At 37.9% G+C, this 19,717-nt stretch overlaps 7 protein-coding genes across 8 annotated transcripts; 5 read left to right on the top strand and 2 right to left on the bottom strand.

Moving 5' to 3' along the window:
* Positions 1–225: 225 nt before the first annotated feature.
* LOC129787925 (uncharacterized) lies at positions 226–7,776 on the bottom strand. Of its 2 annotated transcripts, none has more exons than XM_055823770.1 (4): positions 7,682–7,776; positions 1,180–1,537; positions 697–1,105; positions 226–619 (listed from the first exon to the last, which is right to left on the bottom strand). In XM_055823770.1, the coding sequence occupies exons 2-4, from the start codon at positions 1,517–1,519 to the stop codon at positions 388–390; spliced, it is 981 nt and encodes a 326-aa protein (XP_055679745.1). In that variant the 5' UTR covers positions 1,520–1,537; positions 7,682–7,776; the 3' UTR covers positions 226–387. The 2 variants fall into 2 exon arrangements, with proteins under 2 accessions (XP_055679745.1, XP_055679744.1); XM_055823769.1 differs by lacking the exon at positions 7,682–7,776 and adding an exon at positions 7,198–7,617.
* Positions 7,777–7,822: 46 nt separating this feature from the next.
* LOC129787922 (RING finger protein nhl-1-like) lies at positions 7,823–11,154 on the top strand. The gene is made up of 5 exons (XM_055823766.1): positions 7,823–8,164; positions 9,180–9,389; positions 9,522–10,172; positions 10,233–10,733; positions 10,866–11,154. Exons 1-5 carry the CDS (start codon positions 7,823–7,825, stop codon positions 11,016–11,018), a joined length of 1,857 nt encoding a protein of 618 aa, XP_055679741.1. The 3' UTR covers positions 11,019–11,154.
* A 135-nt stretch (positions 11,155–11,289) lies between these two features.
* On the top strand, positions 11,290–12,321 carry LOC129787926 (18S rRNA aminocarboxypropyltransferase). Its single transcript, XM_055823771.1, has 2 exons — positions 11,290–11,716; positions 11,777–12,321. Exons 1-2 carry the CDS (start codon positions 11,412–11,414, stop codon positions 12,240–12,242), a joined length of 771 nt encoding a protein of 256 aa, XP_055679746.1. The 5' UTR covers positions 11,290–11,411; the 3' UTR covers positions 12,243–12,321.
* A 221-nt stretch (positions 12,322–12,542) lies between these two features.
* Positions 12,543–13,251, top strand: LOC129787927 (UPF0545 protein C22orf39 homolog). Its single transcript, XM_055823772.1, has 2 exons — positions 12,543–12,706; positions 12,764–13,251. The coding sequence occupies exons 1-2, from the start codon at positions 12,629–12,631 to the stop codon at positions 13,154–13,156; spliced, it is 471 nt and encodes a 156-aa protein (XP_055679747.1). The 5' UTR covers positions 12,543–12,628; the 3' UTR covers positions 13,157–13,251.
* LOC129787924 (nucleosomal histone kinase 1) lies at positions 13,181–15,243 on the bottom strand. The gene is made up of 4 exons (XM_055823768.1): positions 14,721–15,243; positions 14,581–14,650; positions 14,320–14,516; positions 13,181–14,257 (listed from the first exon to the last, which is right to left on the bottom strand). The coding sequence occupies exons 1-4, from the start codon at positions 14,949–14,951 to the stop codon at positions 13,268–13,270; spliced, it is 1,488 nt and encodes a 495-aa protein (XP_055679743.1). The 5' UTR covers positions 14,952–15,243; the 3' UTR covers positions 13,181–13,267.
* Positions 15,244–15,503: 260 nt separating this feature from the next.
* On the top strand, positions 15,504–17,691 carry LOC129787929 (histone H2A.V). The gene is made up of 4 exons (XM_055823773.1): positions 15,504–15,628; positions 15,814–15,891; positions 15,994–16,107; positions 16,847–17,691. Exons 1-4 carry the CDS (start codon positions 15,626–15,628, stop codon positions 17,030–17,032), a joined length of 381 nt encoding a protein of 126 aa, XP_055679748.1. The 5' UTR covers positions 15,504–15,625; the 3' UTR covers positions 17,033–17,691.
* Positions 17,692–18,420: 729 nt separating this feature from the next.
* LOC129787931 (probable E3 SUMO-protein ligase RNF212) lies at positions 18,421–19,694 on the top strand. The gene is made up of 4 exons (XM_055823775.1): positions 18,421–18,615; positions 18,691–18,758; positions 18,828–19,303; positions 19,371–19,694. The coding sequence occupies exons 1-4, from the start codon at positions 18,504–18,506 to the stop codon at positions 19,408–19,410; spliced, it is 696 nt and encodes a 231-aa protein (XP_055679750.1). The 5' UTR covers positions 18,421–18,503; the 3' UTR covers positions 19,411–19,694.
* The last annotated feature ends 23 nt before the right edge of the window (positions 19,695–19,717 follow it).

Genomic DNA, 19,717 nt, shown 5'->3' on the forward strand with positions numbered 1-19,717 from the left:
GACGGAAAATCACAGGAAAAGCAAATAAATTATGTTATAAATGCAATTAATTAATTATTTGCAATTTCTATTTAAATTTAAAATTTCCGTTAGGAAATTAAGGATCTTGTTCGGCAGGAAATTCCTTAAAACTCCCAGGATAATGTGTCTTACTCCTCCAAGAGCTCCCTTACTAAAACAGGATGATCCGGAAGTTCAAAATTAAGAAATAAAATTAAAGAAAAGTTCTCCATTCTGATTTTCTTCCTTTATTTCTGGGATGAATTTATTAAACACAGGATAATGAAAAATGTACATGAATTGATGGCCTTCGATCGTGACTATACAAATGTGCGCATCTCGTAGCCAATATGGCCACAGAAGAGAGAATAAAATGAAATAAAAGAGCTACATCATGTTGAATTGACTAAAATCTGAGTTATGAATTTCATTAGCATCACTGGTCTCCTCCTCCTCCTCCGCATTATTTTGGTATTTGTGATCTATGCTACTCCTGAAGAGGCTTCTGGGGCATTTTTTGTAGTACGGGAAGCACTCACCCGGTCCCAGGGTACCCTCACCAATCTTCTGGGCTGTCACGTAGTCGTCCAGCAGGTGTGCAAAGGGGCTCTTCGAAGCTCTGCAATTAACGAGAGAAAAAAATTAAAGGATCAAAAGGATATATTTTGCAAAAAAAAAATAAAGAATTTAACTCACGTGAGAAAAAGCTTAACAACCTCCCCGAAGAGCCCAAAATGGTGAAGTTTTCGTGAATGAACTTCACATATCGCCCTCAAAATGCAGGCTTTCCCATCCATTCCGAATGTTGTGAGGAAATCCTCGAGGATCACATAGAGAATAGCTCGTTCTCCCCCGTGGAAGGCATATTTGTGCTTCTCCGGAAGTTCAGGAAGCGCCTCTTCATCATCAGTCTGTGTCATTGTGACACGGAAGGGCGACGATGCCTTGTCTTCGGTGGTCTGTCTCTTCTTCCGTCCCTTCATGTAGGATGAAATATAGTTGGACAGCAGCATTCCCGTTGCCCTTCCCATTGATCTTGCAAAGATATTTGGCAGAACACCCAAAGGATTCTCATTGTCCGTCAATCCCAATTTATCGAAATCAACTAAAAACGGTTAAAAAAAAAAGAAATAATTTTGAAAATTATTCTGAAGGTCCTAGCCAAAGGTTAAAACCAACTTGTAAGGGGTAAGCTGACTGTGATGTTAGAGAAGAATCCTGGAGGGGGATATCGAATCAAGGGGAGAGCAATTGTGGGGGAGATTGTTAAAGAAGTCCCAGGTGGTAGTGCCAAACGTCCATCATCTGTGATCCAGAGAAGTCTCTTCTGACGTGAAAGAATTTTTGGATTCCCCTCTGCAAGATCTTCATCAAGCAATTCATGATGATCAGACTCCGTGGGCTTCTCAGACGCCTCTCCTTGGCCATCTGACTTGATATCTTCAACATTTTGTGTCTTTGAGACTTGAGAGAAAATTATGAGGACCACAAGTGGTAACCATCTCCTGTACATTTCCATTTTATTAGAAATTTGAACCTAAAAAAATGTCAGAGATTTAACGTGAAATAAAAAAAAGGAATTTCTGAGAAAATTAATTGATTTTTTTTTAAATTTATTATTGCCGATTTATTTTTTTGAGTTTTTTAAATCCTCAACGTCAAAGAATTCCCTTTAAAAAAATTTAATTAAAAACCGAATAAGATCTAAAAAAAAATTAATAAAATTCAGGCTCAAGCTTAAGATCATTAAACTCCTTTTTGCACTCTTAAGAAAAGAAATCCAAAAAGAAAATGGATCATTTGCTCTGTGCATAAAGATCAGTGAACCAACTCACGATCGCGAGTGAAACCCACACAGCACCTGACCACCTGGCTTGGCATCTTAACTTCGCTCTCAATTCACAATTGAGCCATAATTTCTGTCTCATTTCACTTTTCTCCGGCGCCACGATGTGAGAGACAAAAATGCCCAAAAGAAGCGATCTCTTGCAAGATGATCCTCCACATTGGGCGCGCGATCATTGAACTTGAAGTGTCCGAATAAAATCTCTCACGCACGAAAGCGAAAGTGTCAAAATTAGCAGTTAAGCACCAAGAAATTCCCTCAACTTCCTCAAAGTTCTTTTACTTCTTTCTACTGCATTAATAATTTCTTTTTTAGTGATCTATACATATTCTTTAATTTCTTTTAAACGAATTTGCAAAAAAATGGCAAAATTTCATCTTGAATAAAATAGTTCAATGACCCAAATTCCGTAAGTGAGTTTACGCGGGAAATTCTGAGACGAGGAGAAACTCTCTGTGCACTTTCCTATTGACCCACAAATGGGGACAACTTCTTGTTTTTTTTATCTTGAAGCAAGAACGAGTTTCTCCGTGCCCAAGAATGGCGAGAAAGCTCTCAAGAAGATTCTATTTTGTGATTCAGTCGGGAGAGATGTGTGGGAAATTTCTGCGGCAGAATTGAAGAGTTCTTGACAATTCTAGATTGAAGACTAAAGATACTAAAAAAAATTTTTAAACTAATATTATTTGAGATTTTTTTGTCATTCAAAATTGAAACTAGAATGAAGCTCTCTTACATAAAATAGATCTAGAAGCAGAAAAAAAAGAAATCTTCACTATTAGGAATACTTTGGGATTGGACCGAAGCATCCAAAAATACATTCAGTGTCAGTTTCGATTTAATCTAACCTATTCTTACTAATCTCAAGTCCATCTAAAGAAACATAGGCGTACGTTTAAATAAAAATTAGACCTATGTCTAAAAAGTCTAGGCCTGGATTAAGAAACTCAAGAAACTTAGGCTTAGCTTAAAAAAAACCAAAGCCTGACTCAAGAAACTTAGGCTTAGCTTAAGAAAACTAAATCCTGACTTAAGATTCTTAATGAAAACGAAATATTTCAAAAATTGATATCCTTATAATCTCCCTTTAAAACTAAAATTAAATAAATTGCAAAAAGAATCATATTTTCGAAGGATTAGGCCAATGTTTAAAATTATTTTCTCAATTCTAGACATTAGAACAACTCTACAGCAGTAAAGCAATATATTCTTCTTCTGCAAACATGACGCCAGCGCGGTAGCATCGTGGTGGTGATGAAGCTGCATTACTAGGCGGAGAATAGCCATATTTATTGAATGAGTCAGACGGAGGAGAAGAAGATGCATCAGGTATACAACAAGTGATGAATTTAATGCTGATCATGAAGAAAAGAATTACGTTCCGGTTTTGTGCGGATGGTGGTGGTGGACACTAATGAGTCTACCAGATGAAAATGGAAAGAAAATGAAATTTTGCGAGTGAAAATTTTTTGCACAAAGGCAAAGTGAATCTTCACTGCTGGATTAAAAAAAAACTGCAAAGGGGGTCAAACGCGGGTAAGAATTGTGTGTGCAGTTAAATGTTGCAAAGTGTCGCGGATACGCAGGTCACCTCACTTAAAAATTCATATCACACTTGGTGCGGTTTAAGTAGTGATTATTGGCGATTTTATTGGGTATCTATTGGCAATTGAGTAGGTACACCTTTTTTTATGAACCACCACTTATGATGGCATCCGCCAATATAACGGCAAACGCGTTGTTGTGCAGAATTTTGTGTGTCAATTTCCCAGAATATTCAATTGACCCACCTTAAGCATGGCTGGATGCATTCGCGACAGAGACACTTTTATGGCATCATCTTCTCATGTGCGGCGACAGTCCCATCGCGAAGATGCCATCACAATACCGCGAGGAGGGAAGGAAGGAAGTTGTGCAACAAGTTCAAGGTTGCAACACAAACGAACGATTTATTTGCCATGCGTTCGCGCCACATGAGGTGATGATAGCATAATAGAGAGCACCGCAAGGTGCAAAAAGGCCTCCAAAAGGGGCATTTCTTCAAGACTTTTCAGCATAATTTTCTTCCAGCAATTTGCATTCCAATCGAATCAAAGATTATTCCGCACAAAACAATAGAAAATTCAAGAAATTTTAAACTGTCTGCTAGAAAGTTCATTAATTCTCAATATACAAATTTATTTCTTTAGCATTGATACATAAATTAGCATAAAAGCACACGTAAAGAATTGATTTTATTTGCTCTTCTCTGTGTAGAATGAGAATTTTAAGATTGAAAATCAATTTAAAAAAACGAAAAATAAATAAATTTGAATGATTCACAAAAGGAAGGATTTGTTCTATTTTCGTCAATATATCTCGTGATCTACTAAAGCTAAGCCTGATTTTATTAAAAATCTTTCTTTGAGCTGAATTTGAAACTTGAATTTTCAAAGCTTCTTCAGAATTATATCAAATTAATCAAACTAATGAAACTAATTAATTTATTTCTTCAAAACTAAACTAAAATAAATCTTCTATCAAGAAAACTAAAAAGAAAAATATTCTAAAACAAGAAAATCTCTCACAGCTGAGAAAAGAAAGAGAGAGAAAGAGAGAAAAATTCGTATATCTTACAAATTACCTCAACATTGCAGCATGAATAAAATGCTGCGATAAAAGGTAAAGTTATGTGATCAAAACGAGTTTTCCGAAGCACGGAAGAATCTCTTGGAAGATGTTAAATCGTCTGCAGTGTCTGTTTGGACAGACAACTTGGGGAGTGTGCATCAATATTATACCATATAGTAGAAGAATCATTCGTCCCAATTCTTCAGAGAGAGCGAGTTCCATCAGACTCAATTATCAATTGCAAATTCACCCACTTAGCAGAGCGCATCAATGAATTTATTGAGACATATTAATCCAGTCAACTTTCATTAGTTTTATTTGAATATGGAATCGACACACACACATGCGGTGTGTTCTCATGAGACAAAATCTAGGTCAGAATCCGAGCTTCTCATCTCTTGCCAAACAAGATGAAGAAGGTGGAGAAACAGTCCAAGAATTTCGATTACAATCACCTGTTTTTCCAATTTCCCACTTTGTCAACTTGCTCAACACGAGCCATCGACGGTGGACCAAAAGAAGAGGAGAAAAAATGTTGTTCTGATAGACCAGAAAGCATCCGAAATCAAACCACCATCACCTTCTTAATGATCTCGCGATCGAGAAGATTTATTTTAATGAATTCCTCACACCATGAGAAGCAATAGCCAAAGACCGAAAAATAAACTTTGTCAATTTAGAACAATTTTTATATTTCAAGACACTTAATTACGACACACCTATGAGGAAATGAGGATTGATCTCGCGTGATCATCTCTAAATGATCAACTTCCAACATTTTTTTCTTCATTGCAGATTCTTATCTCAACCAAAAAATCTTCTTGTTGCAAAAAAAATCAGATCACTGAAGAAGCAAAAACAATCTTTGATCTACATAATTTCAATACTAAAAGATCGCTTTTATGATCATCATGGTGAGATGATACGAGGACATTAAGCTCAGCCGGTGTTTCTTGTATAATTTTTATTAACCCTTTCACGACTGAAAAAATACTTAATTAATTCAATTTCATCACAATATTTTTTGGGGACTTCTAAACTCATTGAAGAAATTTATTCTTGTTTCTCAATTGATCTTGCAAATCCTTAATCCTTTAATGACTATTTTTGTGATATTTTGTACGTAAAACAAAACATTTTCATTATATTTGTTTTTTTGTTTGTGATTAAAGGGAAATGGAAAATTAGGAATAATAATTTACAATGTTGTCATTTGATCATTTAAGAATTAATCAACTCTGTGTTCGATCCACGACGATCTTGATCAGTGATCTTTATTTCATTTAAGTTTTCTTTTTTTTTCTTTTTGTCTTGCTGGTCTTGCAAATCCTTAAAAATGTTCCTTAATCCTTAATAAAGTCATAATGCTGTAAAAGTTTAATAATCTCTACTTGCGATCTCGATCTTCATGTGATCTTCTCTCTTTGTCTTTCTGATCTTGCGAATTTTTAAATATATCCCGTATGATCTCTAAATTTTCAATGAAATCCTATTGCCACGAAAGGGTTAACATACTACTGCTTGCAATCTAAATGGTGATCTTGCGAATGATCTTCAGATGATCTTGCGAATAATCAAGAGGTGATCTTCAAATGATCTTTAGGTGATCCTCAAGAAATCTTACATAGTAGATTTCCAGTGAAATTAATTTAAATTACGTGGAAAAATCTCAAACATTCTTTGTGTGATTTACGGATAAAAAGGGAAATTGATCTTCTTTTTGTGAATAAATCAATCAATCAGGAAAAACTACAAAACGATTGATCTTCCACACTGTGCACTGAATAACTCGGAATTTCTCCGACACATTGGAATTTTTAATTGTTCCATAAAGTTAAAGTACAAATTATGACATGTAGATGCTTAAGTGAGATTTAATACTCTATGAGAGAAGATCTTAAAATCATGGAGTAATAATAAAACAATAATGATCAATTTTCTACTCATCTCTCTTTTGCAAAAAAATGTGACAGAAAAAAAGAAGAACATCTTCTCCATCTCAATAATTAATTGGGTTCGTTGATATGATTTATGATGTGTGGGATGTGCACAATGAGACCGTTAATAGAGAAAATATCTCACTGAGAAGAATCCTTATAACTTTCGCGCGCGCGCACTTTTGCAACAACAATGAAAGTCTTCTTACTAGTGAGGATGCGCCATAAGTGGTGTGATGATCATGGGAATTGGTCAGAAATACGTGGAATCAATTAAGTGACTGCCATGATAAAAAGTATTACAGAGTGACTTCTTATGTGTTAAACCCTAGATTTTCTTTTACGTAACTATGTCATGATCTCATGAGACGAGGAAGATTGTCCGGCAATCTTACAACAGGTTTATGTCTGCAAAAGGTGATCGCAATTGATCATATTCCTCTTTATGTACTTGACACCATGCCATACAATGTGTGCCATCAAATTTTTGAACCATTTTATCAGCATTTTCCATAAACGTTTCTCGCCCCGTCGTGACTGCAATGATCAATGAGCCAAATGATCGCGCGCCCAAAGACAATGGGATCTTTCTTACATGTCAGGCCAACAATGAGAATATCGTCACGTAAATTGAATCAAATTCGTACGTTTTAAGAAGGAAAATTTGGCACAATTTGCCACTGAATTTTCACCTCAAACACAAATTCGAAAAAAAATTTCAGAGCTTATCTAGATGAGGATCACTTGAGGATCGCGCTTATTGCTGAATGTGGGAAGAAAATAAAAAAAGATGTCAAGTCTTACTTTTCAAGTGGACAATATAATCCAAAATTAAATTGCAGCTAATACTCTGTCCCTTGTCTTATCACTCTTTATCATACTTGCAAACTATTGGGGTGGTAAAGTAATCAAATTTTTCATAATCACAAAATTGACCCACTCCACGACCGAATGAAAGCTCACAACCACGAGGAAGTTAATGCTGTTGCGACGACAGTCAATATTAAACTACACGGAGGAAATTATAGTGGATGGCTCGCATGGTGTGGAAGAAGTCGAAGAAGTTGACCAAGATCGACGTCATCGCGACATCGCGTCTTCCCCACCCTGTTACAAAAATTCTACACTACACTTGATCATTTCGTCTCACGCGACTAAATAAAAAAAATAATTCCGCGAAGCTTCGTATACTCAATTAGCTACCTCACACATTCTCTGCTTAATTAAATTGATGGTACAAATAAATATCGATAAGCCCCCCATTCTTATTGATAAGATTGTGTTGTACCTCAATACTGTGGGTGGAAGTAGGCCTGCGAATTTCCTCTTCAGTCCATCATTGAGCACCGAGAATTTCACACGAACTTCCTACCTTCTTTCACGCAGCGAAAGAATCATATAAAAGTTTAAAAAAGAATAAAAGAACAAGATGAACAGCAAAAATCCCCCAGCAGTAATTTTACGGAGTAAAAGTATGAGATTTGAGCAGCGAGGATCACTCGCACCGCTCGAAGATCTCGTTCAGTGCGGTATTTGCTTCGATCGTCTGCAGAATCCCAAAATGTTGGCGTGCCAGCACACCTTCTGCCACGGCTGCCTGGAGGCAATCTACGGGAACAGTACAAAAACAACGAGAGAATGTCCAACCTGCAGGACGACTTTCACATCCCAACTCAATGAAATTCCCACAAATCTCTACATTTGTTCCCTACTGAAGCTTCTCGGAAATGACTCCGTATCTCTCACCAGCGCCGCATTATCAGGTCAATTGGTACGTACAAGCATTTCCAGTGCGAAATAGCCTCCCCCCACTCCAGCCAGGTATTGGGAAACAATAAGAAGATAAGATTGCAGGTAGAGGAGAAATTCTCGGTAGTTGTAAATGAGCCATTTGTGTGTACATACATATGTTAGGAAAATTATTTAAGCGGGTAAATCTTTCGCTGAAGAGGAGTAGAAGAAAATTTGAGAAATAAATTTTAGAATTTTTAAATTCTATTTGTATGATTTTATGTGGAATTAAAATTTTCGTAGGTTACGTTTTTTTAAGAAATGTTTTTCATTTCCTGGACCTAAAGAGAGTCCTACAACTGCATCAAAACGTCTTGAAACAGATATAAATTATTGATTAAACTCCGGATTTTTTTTCTCAAAATTGATTATTATTCTGTTTTATTCCTTCAAAAAAATGATTTATAAAATTTAATAAAGGAAAAAAGATATTTTTTTATTTCTTAGTATTAACCTACTCTAGATGTAGAATCTTAGAAATGCTCCAAAGAATCTAAGGAAAAACTGTTATTTTTTTTCGAAATTATTCATAAACAGAAAAAATCTAGAATAGTTTTTTTTATAAATTTATTTTTAAATAGAAAGAATAATTATGAGAATAGAATCTAATTTTTACAAAAAAGGGAAAAATTATAGGTTCCGAATACATTCATTTAAAATTCAAAGGATCAACTTTATTGTGCTGAAATAATTAATTTATTAATGATTTCACCATGAAATTCTAAAAAAAGACTTTTAGAAAGTTTCCAGGGTGGAGTTAGAATTAGATAGCTCAAAAATTTTCAAAGGCATAATGTGGACAAAAAATTGAAAGGTAGTCGGTTTGCTAGCCAGCCAAATTCGGCTATTCCGATCTATTATCGATCCCGTGTCTTTAAAAGTTTACTAAACAAGAACTTAGAACTTCTAAGTAATAAAATTCTTATCTTAATTAAATTTTAAAATTATTTAAGACACAAATAAAATTCTCCCTAAACTCTTTCTTTATCTCATAGGAACGTTGCGTTAAATGCGACATGGTTCCTGATCCAATCAGCAACATGGACAATGATAATTTCTTCCGGAAGTGCAGCCACTGCCGGTTGAAATTCTGCCAAATCTGCTGGACATCCCACATGAGTGATCTCACGAATCAACTCACCAACCTGTCTGATCAGCTAAAGAGTGCCGAAGAGTGTCTAACACACAAATTGGCCAACATAAAGGTAGTATAGTATCCAAAATATGCTCGCATAGACAATGGGCCGTTAAGAAAATATGTCATGGCCTTTAATAAAAATTAAAACTTTGCCAAAAAAAAGTATTAGATGGAAATGAAAATCTGTTTTTTTTTGTAGGATCAAATGGTGCAGGTGAGGAGTCACATGAGCCAGTTTGTGGAGCGACAAGTCCAGGAGCTGAGGGAGAGAGAATTGCGCGCCGTTGAGAGTGCGGAACAAATGGTTGAGCATGCCAGCATGAAATACCAGACAATTGTGGATGCAATTGATGGCACAAAGAGAGATTTGAATGTGAAAATTAGTCAAATGGAACCTGATCACGAGGCCAGCACGTACTTTCTCCAGATGCACAAAAAGGTCTCAGATATTCTGCAGGATATCTCCAAATGGGATGACATTCGTATGATGTTCAATGAGGATGAGTTTAGGATTGAGATGAATACCACGGACGTTGGGGAGCATGTGGAGCATGATGAAGAAAGTCCAGATGCTGAAGATAATCCCCTGGAGGATAAAACCAGCCTCGTGAAGTACATTATATCGCGGAATTTTAAACCTAAACTCTCCTGGACAAAATGCCCAAGACCTCTGGGGGTGTTTCTTGCCCCATGGACGGATGAGATTGTCGGGGAGCAGCTGCTGTACATTGCTGGATCAGACAGTAAGATTGTCTTTGCAATTGAACGAAAGAAGGGGCGGATTATTCACAGGATTTTCCATGAGGAAATGATTTATCCTCACAGTATTGCCATTTCCAGTGATTCTCAGGTTCAATCCCGACCATAGGATATTGTGTGAGATACTCAAATGAATTCCATTCCTTTTCAGGAGATCTTTGTGTCGGATAAATGGAAGCATTGTATCTTTGTCTTCTCTCGCCATGGGGTCCTGGAACGCGTGATTGGCTCAAAGGGGGATTTCGATGGGTATTTGAGATCTCCCGAAGGAATTGCCCTTGGTCCCGAGAATACCATCTACATTTGCGACACAGGCAATGATCGTATTCAGTGCCTAAACAGGATCACTGGGCAAATGATCATGCAATTTGGGCAAGTCAAGAAGACCCCCAAGATGGATTCTTCTCAACAGAATACAATCTCAACGCCGGCTGATCTTCAATCCCCAACAGCTGTGGCTCTTCATGCGAAGCACATCATTGTCCTGGACAGTGGGCACTGCCGAGTAAAGATCTTCAATCGAATGGGCGAGAAGATCAGTGAATTTGGCAAGATGGGCACCCAAAAGGGGCAGTTTAGGTATCCAGAAGTTCTGACTATTGGACCTTATGGATTTATCTTTCTCGGGGACAGTGGCAACTCCAGGGTTCAGGTAAAAATTCTTGTGTAGCTTTATAGCTCTAATCCTCTGACCTTTTAGCTTGGGAAGATTTTTTTATTTATGGTTTTTTTAAGATCCTTCTCAGGAAGTTCCAAAATTCCTTGAATTGAGTTTTTCTTGCAGATCTTCTCACAGAGTGGACGACTGATCAAGACGATCGGAGGACGAGGATCATCAGCTGGGCTATTTAAGTGGATCTCTGGGATTCACGTTACACCCGACTTGGAAGTAATTGTCACGGACTACAAGAATCATTCTGTGCAGATTTTCCACTAAACACCTGCCCAGAGATCCTCCAAAATAAAGAAAACTTCCCCACTTACCTTTCTCTGCAGAGCTGCATTTTCAACTTGAATTTGTCAGAAATTAAATAAATAATTTTATTCAATAAATTACTTATTTAGTAGTTAAACTCTCTTTTTATTGATCTTCACTGATTAAATGATAAATTAACACGCATTTTATTAATTATTTGTTATTTTATTAGATAATAAACAAATATTTTTCAGCGATTTTTATTCGATTTGTTCCAGCTGGAATTGTTTACACTGATCAGCTGATTTTGACGCAAAAGCACGTGGGTGTCAATTTTGGGGGAGGTTTTTGTAAACAAACCCGTAACTCTGGGAATTCTGGTGAACAGGTGCTAAATCCAGGAGATTTTCCATCATGCATAGGGGCCAGAAGAAGTTGACAAAGAACTTCAGGAAGATGAAAGTTCGCTGCAGTGATAAAGAAGGAAAAGCTGGGAATTCAGCTGAAACAGCAGCTGATCTTCACGATGATGACTCCCACGAGGATTCTGAAGCTTCTGGCAGTGAGACATCCTCTGACAGCTCTGGCGGGGAAGATTTGGGATCCCCACCGTCATTTAAAGTGGCCATGTGGGATCTCAATCACTGCGATCCGCGGAAATGTTCAGGAAGGAAGTTAGCCAGGCACAGGCTAATTAGGAATCTCAAACTTGGTCAGAGGTTAGTCCCCCTAAAATCCTATTTGTAGGGATCTTGTGGAAACAATTCACTTACTTCCAGATTCCCAGGATTAGTTCTCACCCCAGTGGGGACTAAAACTGTCAGCCCGGAAGATCGTGAGATTGTGGAGAACGCAGGGATTGCCGTTGTTGACTGCTCATGGGCTAAAATTGATCAAACCCCCTTCGGGAAGATGAAATCCCCCCATCCACGTCTTCTGCCCTTCCTTGTGGCTGCAAATCCCATCAACTACGGCAAACCCTGTCAGTTGAGCTGTGTCGAAGCCATCGCAGCCACAATGATTATCACGGGATTCAAGGCTGAAGCTCAGTGGTATTTGAGCAAGTTCAGCTGGGGGCATTCCTTTGTGTCCCTCAATGAGGAATTGCTGGAAAAATACGCCAAATGCAAGACTTCTGCGGAAATCTTGGCTGCTCAGAATGAATATCTCGAGAATGCTGCAAAAGAACAAGAGAAACCCGGCCCGGATTGGCCCAAAGTTGAATCCTCAGAGTCTGAGGATTAACATTCTGTCCAGTTTTATCATTTTTATTGCTTTTTAATTGTATTTAAGGCTGAAATAAAATGATTTTTTGCGAAATCAATTTTGCTTTTGAGCTTGATTAATAAATCTGCAGCTATTGTAATTAATCTCTAAAATCAAACCTTTGCATTTGAAGGATTCTAAGAAAAGAATTTTGTAAAAGAAATCCTAAAAAAAAATAATTAAAAGTTTATTCAGAAGAAATCCTTTATTGAAAAATAATCATTTAGGATTTTGATAAGAAAAAAAATATTTTGGGAATAAATCATAAATATTCCATAAGGGTTTGCCTCTATTTGACTTTTGCTTTGAGCAGGAAAAATTTGTCCCAGAGTTTCCTTGGCTTTTCCAAGGAGTTTTAGCACACAATGGCAGACGGAGGCCATCAACAAACACATCCGAACACCCCCAGTGACCAGGAAGTTCGAGACAATCTCCTATGGGCGGTAAATATGAGATTTTATCATCTCCCTGACAAAACATAACCTCAAATTTTCCTCCAGAGTCGTCCGTGCTTCCTCTATAGGCAAGAATTTAAGGACTGCAAGAGTATAAAGGGGCGCTTTCATCAGTACTTTATCTTTGGAGAGAATATCGATTGCTCCCAGTGGGGCAGGGACTATGAAAATTGTACAAAATATGAGGAGAAAGGTGATATAGCTGCCGGCCGGGAGCTGCTGGCCAGTGAAGCTGAGAGAAGGCGAAAAAGAATGGAAGCTCACTATGCCAATGATGTGTGGAAGAAGCGAACACAGCCCCCGAGCGACTGGAACGCCCCCCTGCCTGAGTGGTTTGTGAAGAACAACGAAAACTCCTACCTCGCTGCAAAATCAAAAGAAGTCAAGGAGGGAATCACAATCCCCATCAAGGAGGATTCCTTTTGCTCAATCATGTAGTTAAAGATTAATTAATCATTAGGATATGTTTTAACTTGAATGATTTAGTTGAAAAAAATTGAGTAATTTCGATAAATTCTCATGAAAAAAGCGAATCTCCGGATTAATTCTTCAATCGTTCTCGTGAATTGTGATCAGAGTTTTTCCCGCCTTGGATTTGGATGTCTTCTTGCGCGGGCTTACGTCCGGCGTTGCAGGAATGCATTCCTCCTCGCTGGTAACCTTCGGCGTGGACACAGTGGCACGTGGGCTCTTCCTGGTAGCCGTTGCTTTTGGCTTCCGCTGAACATTCACCAGAACATCCGCATCGAAGCTAATGTCCAGCTCCACATTCACCTTGTAGCGCTTCTTTGTCTTGGCTGCCTTAGTCATGGGCTTTGGAGACTTCATTTCCACTTTCGGAGCAGCCCTGGGAGATGGAGGTTTCTTAGGCGAGGGAGTTGTAGCCCTCTTCCGTGGACGCTTCACTGGAGATTCCGCTTCCTCATCGCTGCGTCGCTTTGGAGATCGTCGAGCTACATTAATTTCCTCCTTTTTCAGCTTCTTCAATGGAGAGCTGCTTCCGGCAAAGTCCAAATCTCCTGAATTCTTCTTTCCCAACACTTTCAGGCCCTTCTCAAACATCTCCCGGCATTTATTGTAGTTTGGCTGCTCGTCGTGCTTTAGATCCTTCACGTGGTTCATGAATTCCAGAAGAGGACGTGGGAGATCCCCCGCAAAGAGAGCCTTGAGGGATTTATCGAGATCCTTCATGAATTTCTCTTTTGATTCCTGAACTTTTGCCGGAACTTTGAGAACTTCTGCAGCTTCCCAAGGAAGTTTAGAGGCACACCACTGAATGAGATTGTAGCCCAAGATCTCCAGATCTCCACGGCGTGTCTGAACACCCAAATGGGCATCCCTGGATGTGTACTCAATTGTCCCATTGTGCATCTGCTTCGGGTCTGGCTTGAATTCCTTCGTTGTATAGTGCGTGGCCAGTCCGAAGTCCACGAGATAGGCTTGAGAGCCACCGTTCTTGCCAAAACCCAGGAGAATGTTGGCTCCCTTGAGATCTCCGTGCACGTAAGTTGTGCCATGAATGTACTCCAGGACGTCGAGCTGAAAGGAAAAAAGCTGCAAATTGAAGAATCCTTTAGAGGGGATTTAAAGAGGAATCTCACCATTTGGATAGCCAGCCGGTAGATTGTGTGCAGTGGCATCTTCCGGCCATTGTTGATGAAGATCTTCCACACATCTGATCCATAGCGTGGCATCACCACAAATCTATGCTTCTCCCCATCCAGCTCGTGTGATCCTCTGCCCAGAAGTGATGGTATTCCCAAACTCTTCAGCTTCCTTCCCTTCTTGAAGGCTTCAACTGAAAATAAAAGACTCTTAATGCATCCGGAAGCTACCATTGCTGGTCAGGAAATCTCTCTTACTGTCTGCTGTCTTTGTGTTCCGGAGGTAGAAGTGCATCTCCACAAAAAGGGGCCCATTCTCGTGCGGCTCCTGCAATGTCAAAACACCCCCAAATAAGCTCCCAAACTCTCAAAAGAAATTCCCCAACAAGGATACTCACAATCTTGAGGACACTCTGGTAGTCATCCGTGCTACGGGGCGCTTTATCAGCGAGGCAACACGAATAGATGTCCCCAAAGCCACCACTCCCAATTGCCGGACCGATGCGCCACTGTTTCTTCTCCAGATCCGTCAGGATGGTCCCCAGGGGGATTTTCAGGGATTTCGCGTATCCATTGGCCTTCTTCCGGGGGCGTCCCGCAGTAGCCTTTCCCTTGCCTTTTGTTGCCATTTTTCTCAAATGATTCGCGACGCCCCAACCAAATTTCACGAAATCCGGCAACAACACTGCTGCCAATTTGATGGCGGGAACTTTAAAAGTTCACCTACAGTGAGATCTTGCGCAACAGCCTGACTCACAACAGGTGAAAAAGACTTTTTTGTGGCTTTTGCAACTTTTTAAATTAACAATTTTACTTGAATAAAAGGATTTAAAAATATTTTGCAATTGTCATTGAATGTTTGCTTTGTTTTAAGGATTTTTTTGAGTATTTGAATAAGGCTGTTGTATAAAATTCACTGTAAAACATGCCCAAACGTAAAAAATCAGCCAAGGGGTATGATTTTGGTGTGAAATTCAGAATCTCAAAACAACTTGTTTGTTTATTTTTTCATTGCTTAATTTTTTACATAATGTTCCTAAAAATTCAATTTCAATTTTATCTAATTTTCTTATAATTTGTTTATATCAATAAATTGAAAGGAAAAGAAACAATAAAAAAGCAAAAAGAATCGCAAAGAATCAGAATCATGATTCAGAATCAGAAATGAAAAGTGAAGTATGACGAATCAGTGAAACACCCCTCACATCTAGTACGCTGCTGTGTGTTCAATCGCGACACTTGCAAAATTTGAAGCCCCCAAAACATTGTGAAAATTGCTGTAAATTGAGAAAATTCCGTCGACATGGTGAGTACACGAGTCCCCCATGGCTGGCAGGTTGTAGGCCACGGCGTATCATTGCTAATTCATGCGAAAATTGCGCTAACGCCTCCGCCGTCGGCCAAGCTACGCGTTCCCTTTTAACCTCTTGGCGTTTTGTCCCAGAGAGAGCGGCTTAATCGATTTTCCCGGAATATTCTTTCTCATTGCAGGCTGGTGGAAAAGCAGGCAAAGACTCCGGAAAAGCCAAAGCGAAGGCCGTATCACGTTCAGCTCGTGCAGGATTGCAGGTAATTTTCCTCACCATTTTTCCATCTATTTTCTCCCTGTGTCAGTTATTTTGGCGCCCATTCCCGGACAAGCCTAACTTTACCGTTTTGCCTTTCTTCTAGTTCCCCGTGGGCAGAATTCATCGACATCTCAAGAACCGTACGACAAGCCATGGACGCGTGGGGGCCACAGCCGCCGTCTATTCAGCTGCCATCCTTGAATATCTCACGGCTGAGGTGAGTTTTCGTTTCACATTTTCTCCCTCCCTGAAAATTTCCCCTTTCCGGGAATGCATTTTCTGAGGTTATGCGCCTCAGTGGTCGCCATCGGATGCGCAATCCCCCCAACTTTTCATGCGCAAAGCACAGGCGGCTTCGTTTGATGCGCCTTTCCGTGGCGGGTACAGCTCTGGCTTCTATTGAGATGTCCCGGCTGGACCTCCATTTGTTTTATTCAGGCGGGAAGAAAATTTATGCAATTTTCCCAAAGATTTTCTTGACTTTAAAGCTTTTTTTCTTTGTTATCTTAATTGGGAAAGAATTATCATTTTCTGTATTTTTTGCATTTCATTTTTATTGAAGAGTTTACAGAAATGAAAATTCTTAACCCCTAAAAATTAGAAGAAAAATTGCGTATCAATTTGGGACATCCCTCACGCAACACAGGAAAGTTATTTGATTTTATTTTTAACGGAAAAAAAAGCATGAGTTTAGGCTTTGTGCATTTTTGAGACCTCTGCAATGTTTCATGAAATTTTCATTTTTTTTTTTTTTTGAAAATTGAATGAAAAACTAATAAATGTTAAAATATTTTTTTTCCTTTAAATTTACTTAATTTGATATCAAAAAAAATTTTTTAGCTTATTTAATTTATCAAGAATCTTTTTCTTCATTTTTTGTATTAAAATAAGCTCTAATTTCATTCACAAAGTATTGAAGAATCTTTTCATGTTAATAAAAAAAATTCAATTTCTAGGTCCTGGAGTTGGCTGGTAATGCATCAAAGGATCTCAAAGTGAAGCGTATCACCCCGCGTCACTTGCAGTTGGCCATCCGAGGAGATGAGGAGCTCGACAGTCTCATAAAGGCTACCATTGCGGGTGGAGGTGTCATTCCGCACATCCACAAATCCCTCATCGGGAAGAAGGGTGGTCCGGAATAACCGTACAAACTGGACAACCCGAGCTTTTAATCATAATTTCCAGAAACTCCGATTAATATCTCGATCTTTCCACACAAATCTTCAAATTATTGCCTTCTTTCCACCCATCCTTCCCTCTCTTTACGTATATCGACCAATTTTGCGTTCATAACCACACACACCATCCGGAAGAGACAGATGATCAGGCGTGTGTGTGTTTGACCTTTTAAATGGGCCTTCCAAATCGACAACCCCGGATGGTGGGGTGTTTTCTTATTTTTCTTTTAAATTAGTTTTTGTTTCTCTTCATTTGCCCAAAATATCTTAGTTTTTAAGTTTATGGCATTCGGGAGGGGCACCATTGAGCGCTACTCCATTAATACAAAACAAATATTTGTAATCATTTACTATGATTAAATTTAGTCGTAGGACTTTTCTTTTCGATGTTTCTCTAGCTAAAAAAAAAAGATTATTTGAGAAAAAAATATGAGCAAGGAATTACATTAAATCGAGAGAAATATTAAGTAAAAAAAAACAACCAATTGCTGTTGAGAGACTTTCACGTATAATGGATTTTTGCAAAGCTGACGATAAAATATTATAAAAGGAAAACTGTGGAAATGTTTGTTTCACGTTGTAAATTAATAAAAATGAAATAAAGAATAGAAAGGAAAGGAAAATGTGTTTTTCTTTGAAATTTTCTTTGAACTTGGATTTTCTTAAGTGTCTTAAAGGGAATTATTCCTCGAACGAGATAAAAAATTATGGAAATGAGGAGATTGCTGAAAATAAGTGTGGAGTGGACAGGTAAGAAGGAACTGATTTTTTTATCTTTTCAATACACGTTTTTTTTTAACTGATTTCGAGGAAATTCACCAGTATGACGGGTTTTTTGAAAAAGCAGATTGCAAATTTTTCAATGAATTTCGCTAATTTTGATCTGGAAAATACAAAATTGTACTTACTGCTGATTTTTAAATGCAGTTTCAATTTTAATAAAAATAAAAAATGATCGTATATTTAACGTAATTTTTTTCGTTTTCATTACATCAGACAATCTCCTGTTATCAAAATTAGCATTTAAGTACGATTTAAAAAATTGACTTAAAATGTTAAGACGGACTTAAATTTTTAAGACTGACTTAAAATCTTTTTAAATTTTTAAGACAAGCTTAAAATTTTAAGCTCGACTTACTGGTGAATTTCCCCCTTGGTTTGAAAAATGAGAAAAAATCAATTTTCTAAAATAAAAATTCGAACGTTTTAAAAGAATATTCTGATATTAATTAAATAAATAAAACAAATTAAATTAATAAAGTACATAATGTGAAAATTTCAAAACAAACCCAAAATTTCATAAATTTCAAGCAACATTCAGAGCCTCTTAAAAAAATAGGAGACTTGAATTTATTTTACCGTTGCTTCTTTGTTCGCTAGAAGAAAAATTATTTTCAAGCATTTATTTCTGCTATTGGTGAAAATCAGTGGGAAAATGACTACCTGGATCCATTGCAATTCCTGCTACCGAAACTACAGCAGGGATCATCAATTTTACATGCTGAATTGCTCCCATATCCTGTGCCATGGATGTCTCCAGAGTCAGGGTAAGAATTTTTTTTTCAAAAACGTCCGGAAAGGAGATGCGAAATAACCTTCCGGGAGTTTTTTTTCTCTTCCAGTAATCGCAAAGAGGAATGAATGTAAATGGTGCAAGAGGCCGGTACGCTACCGGAAGATTTGCAAGGAGGTAAAAAAAAAATCTTTTTTGCATTTCAAAGATTTTCATTGAAAATTGAGAGAAAAACTTTTTTTCCAGCTGGATCCTAAGATTCTCCAGCATTTTGATCCAGATCAGCATAAGCACCTTCAGACGGTTGAATCGAGCCTGAAAATGACTCAGATACAGTACAAACATCTCACAAATCCCACTGTTCTGGAGAATATTCAGCGCAAGACGAGGCAAATGAAGAATTTGGAAGTGAAGTTCGCGACCAAGGTGGCTCATATGAAGAGACTTCTGGAGAATCTGAAGAAGACACCAAGTCAAGGTTCTAGGGGAAGACCCGTTGCACCCAGCAGTGTGATGAGTAGCATTTCCAGGAGTTCTGGAAGCGGAGTTGGGTACTTTGCTCCTGGGCAACCTCTGCGCAAAGAGCCTCTACTTCTTCTCCCATCCGGAAGTTCTGGAAGCTCAATTGGTCACTCTGAGAGGTCTGCCTTTATGCCAGCTTCAAACGTGAATCAGCCCAATGGAGGGACGTTGCTGAAGAAGCATCCGCAGATCACCAGAATGTAAGTTTTTCCCCACAAAATTATTATTTTATTTATTCGAATTTAAAAAAAAATCTCAAATTTTTAGCTCAAAGCTCTCTGCTCAGGTAGGAAAGCTCTACCGCTGAAGAATAATGGAAGAAATTGTCCAGAAAATTCTTCTCTTTGATTTTTCTTTCTTTTAATTTTAATATTGACAAGCCTCATAATTTATATGAAGAGAATTATTGACATTTTTATATAAAAAAAGAGAATTTGAGGCTGTTTTTGTTGATTATTTGAATTTTTTTCAACTTTGAATTTTTGTGTTAAAGAATTCCCGAAAAAAATGATGAATTGTATTAAAATAAATTTTTATTGAATTATTTCTTGAAGGAATAAAATTTATATTTTTCATTTACGCCCAAAAAAAGGTTTCTATTTTAGATTTTTTAG

The sequence above is a fragment of the Lutzomyia longipalpis genome, chromosome 1 (genome assembly GCF_024334085.1).
Source record: "Lutzomyia longipalpis isolate SR_M1_2022 chromosome 1, ASM2433408v1".
In the NCBI taxonomy this organism is placed as follows: Eukaryota; Metazoa; Arthropoda; class Insecta; order Diptera; family Psychodidae; genus Lutzomyia; species Lutzomyia longipalpis.

Excerpts from the sequence above, each read along its gene's own strand:
- LOC129787925 (XM_055823770.1), bottom strand. The coding sequence starts at position 1,519 with ATGGAAATGTACAGGAGATGGTTACCACTTGTGGTCCTCATAATTTTC. Across the intron at positions 1,106-1,179 it reads AGTCAGCTTACCCCTTACAA|TTGATTTCGATAAATTGGGA; the intron begins GTTGGTTTTAAC and ends AACCGTTTTTAG. Across the intron at positions 620-696 it reads GTTGTTAAGCTTTTTCTCAC|AGCTTCGAAGAGCCCCTTTG; the intron begins GTGAGTTAAATT and ends CGTTAATTGCAG.
- LOC129787922 (XM_055823766.1), top strand. The coding sequence starts at position 7,823 with ATGAACAGCAAAAATCCCCCAGCAGTAATTTTACGGAGTAAAAGTATG. Across the intron at positions 8,165-9,179 it reads CCGCATTATCAGGTCAATTG|GAACGTTGCGTTAAATGCGA; the intron begins GTACGTACAAGC and ends TTTATCTCATAG. Across the intron at positions 9,390-9,521 it reads ACAAATTGGCCAACATAAAG|GATCAAATGGTGCAGGTGAG; the intron begins GTAGTATAGTAT and ends TTTTTTTTGTAG.
- LOC129787926 (XM_055823771.1), top strand. The coding sequence starts at position 11,412 with ATGCATAGGGGCCAGAAGAAGTTGACAAAGAACTTCAGGAAGATGAAA. Across the intron at positions 11,717-11,776 it reads AATCTCAAACTTGGTCAGAG|ATTCCCAGGATTAGTTCTCA; the intron begins GTTAGTCCCCCT and ends ACTTACTTCCAG.
- LOC129787927 (XM_055823772.1), top strand. The coding sequence starts at position 12,629 with ATGGCAGACGGAGGCCATCAACAAACACATCCGAACACCCCCAGTGAC. Across the intron at positions 12,707-12,763 it reads GAGACAATCTCCTATGGGCG|AGTCGTCCGTGCTTCCTCTA; the intron begins GTAAATATGAGA and ends ATTTTCCTCCAG.
- LOC129787924 (XM_055823768.1), bottom strand. The coding sequence starts at position 14,951 with ATGGCAACAAAAGGCAAGGGAAAGGCTACTGCGGGACGCCCCCGGAAG. Across the intron at positions 14,651-14,720 it reads ACCAGAGTGTCCTCAAGATT|GAGCCGCACGAGAATGGGCC; the intron begins GTGAGTATCCTT and ends TTGACATTGCAG. Across the intron at positions 14,258-14,319 it reads ACCGGCTGGCTATCCAAATG|CTCGACGTCCTGGAGTACAT; the intron begins GTGAGATTCCTC and ends TTTTCCTTTCAG.
- LOC129787929 (XM_055823773.1), top strand. Across the intron at positions 15,892-15,993 it reads CAGCTCGTGCAGGATTGCAG|TTCCCCGTGGGCAGAATTCA; the intron begins GTAATTTTCCTC and ends CCTTTCTTCTAG. Across the intron at positions 16,108-16,846 it reads TTGAATATCTCACGGCTGAG|GTCCTGGAGTTGGCTGGTAA; the intron begins GTGAGTTTTCGT and ends TTCAATTTCTAG.
- LOC129787931 (XM_055823775.1), top strand. The coding sequence starts at position 18,504 with ATGACTACCTGGATCCATTGCAATTCCTGCTACCGAAACTACAGCAGG. Across the intron at positions 18,616-18,690 it reads TGGATGTCTCCAGAGTCAGG|TAATCGCAAAGAGGAATGAA; the intron begins GTAAGAATTTTT and ends TTTCTCTTCCAG. Across the intron at positions 18,759-18,827 it reads ACCGGAAGATTTGCAAGGAG|CTGGATCCTAAGATTCTCCA; the intron begins GTAAAAAAAAAA and ends CTTTTTTTCCAG.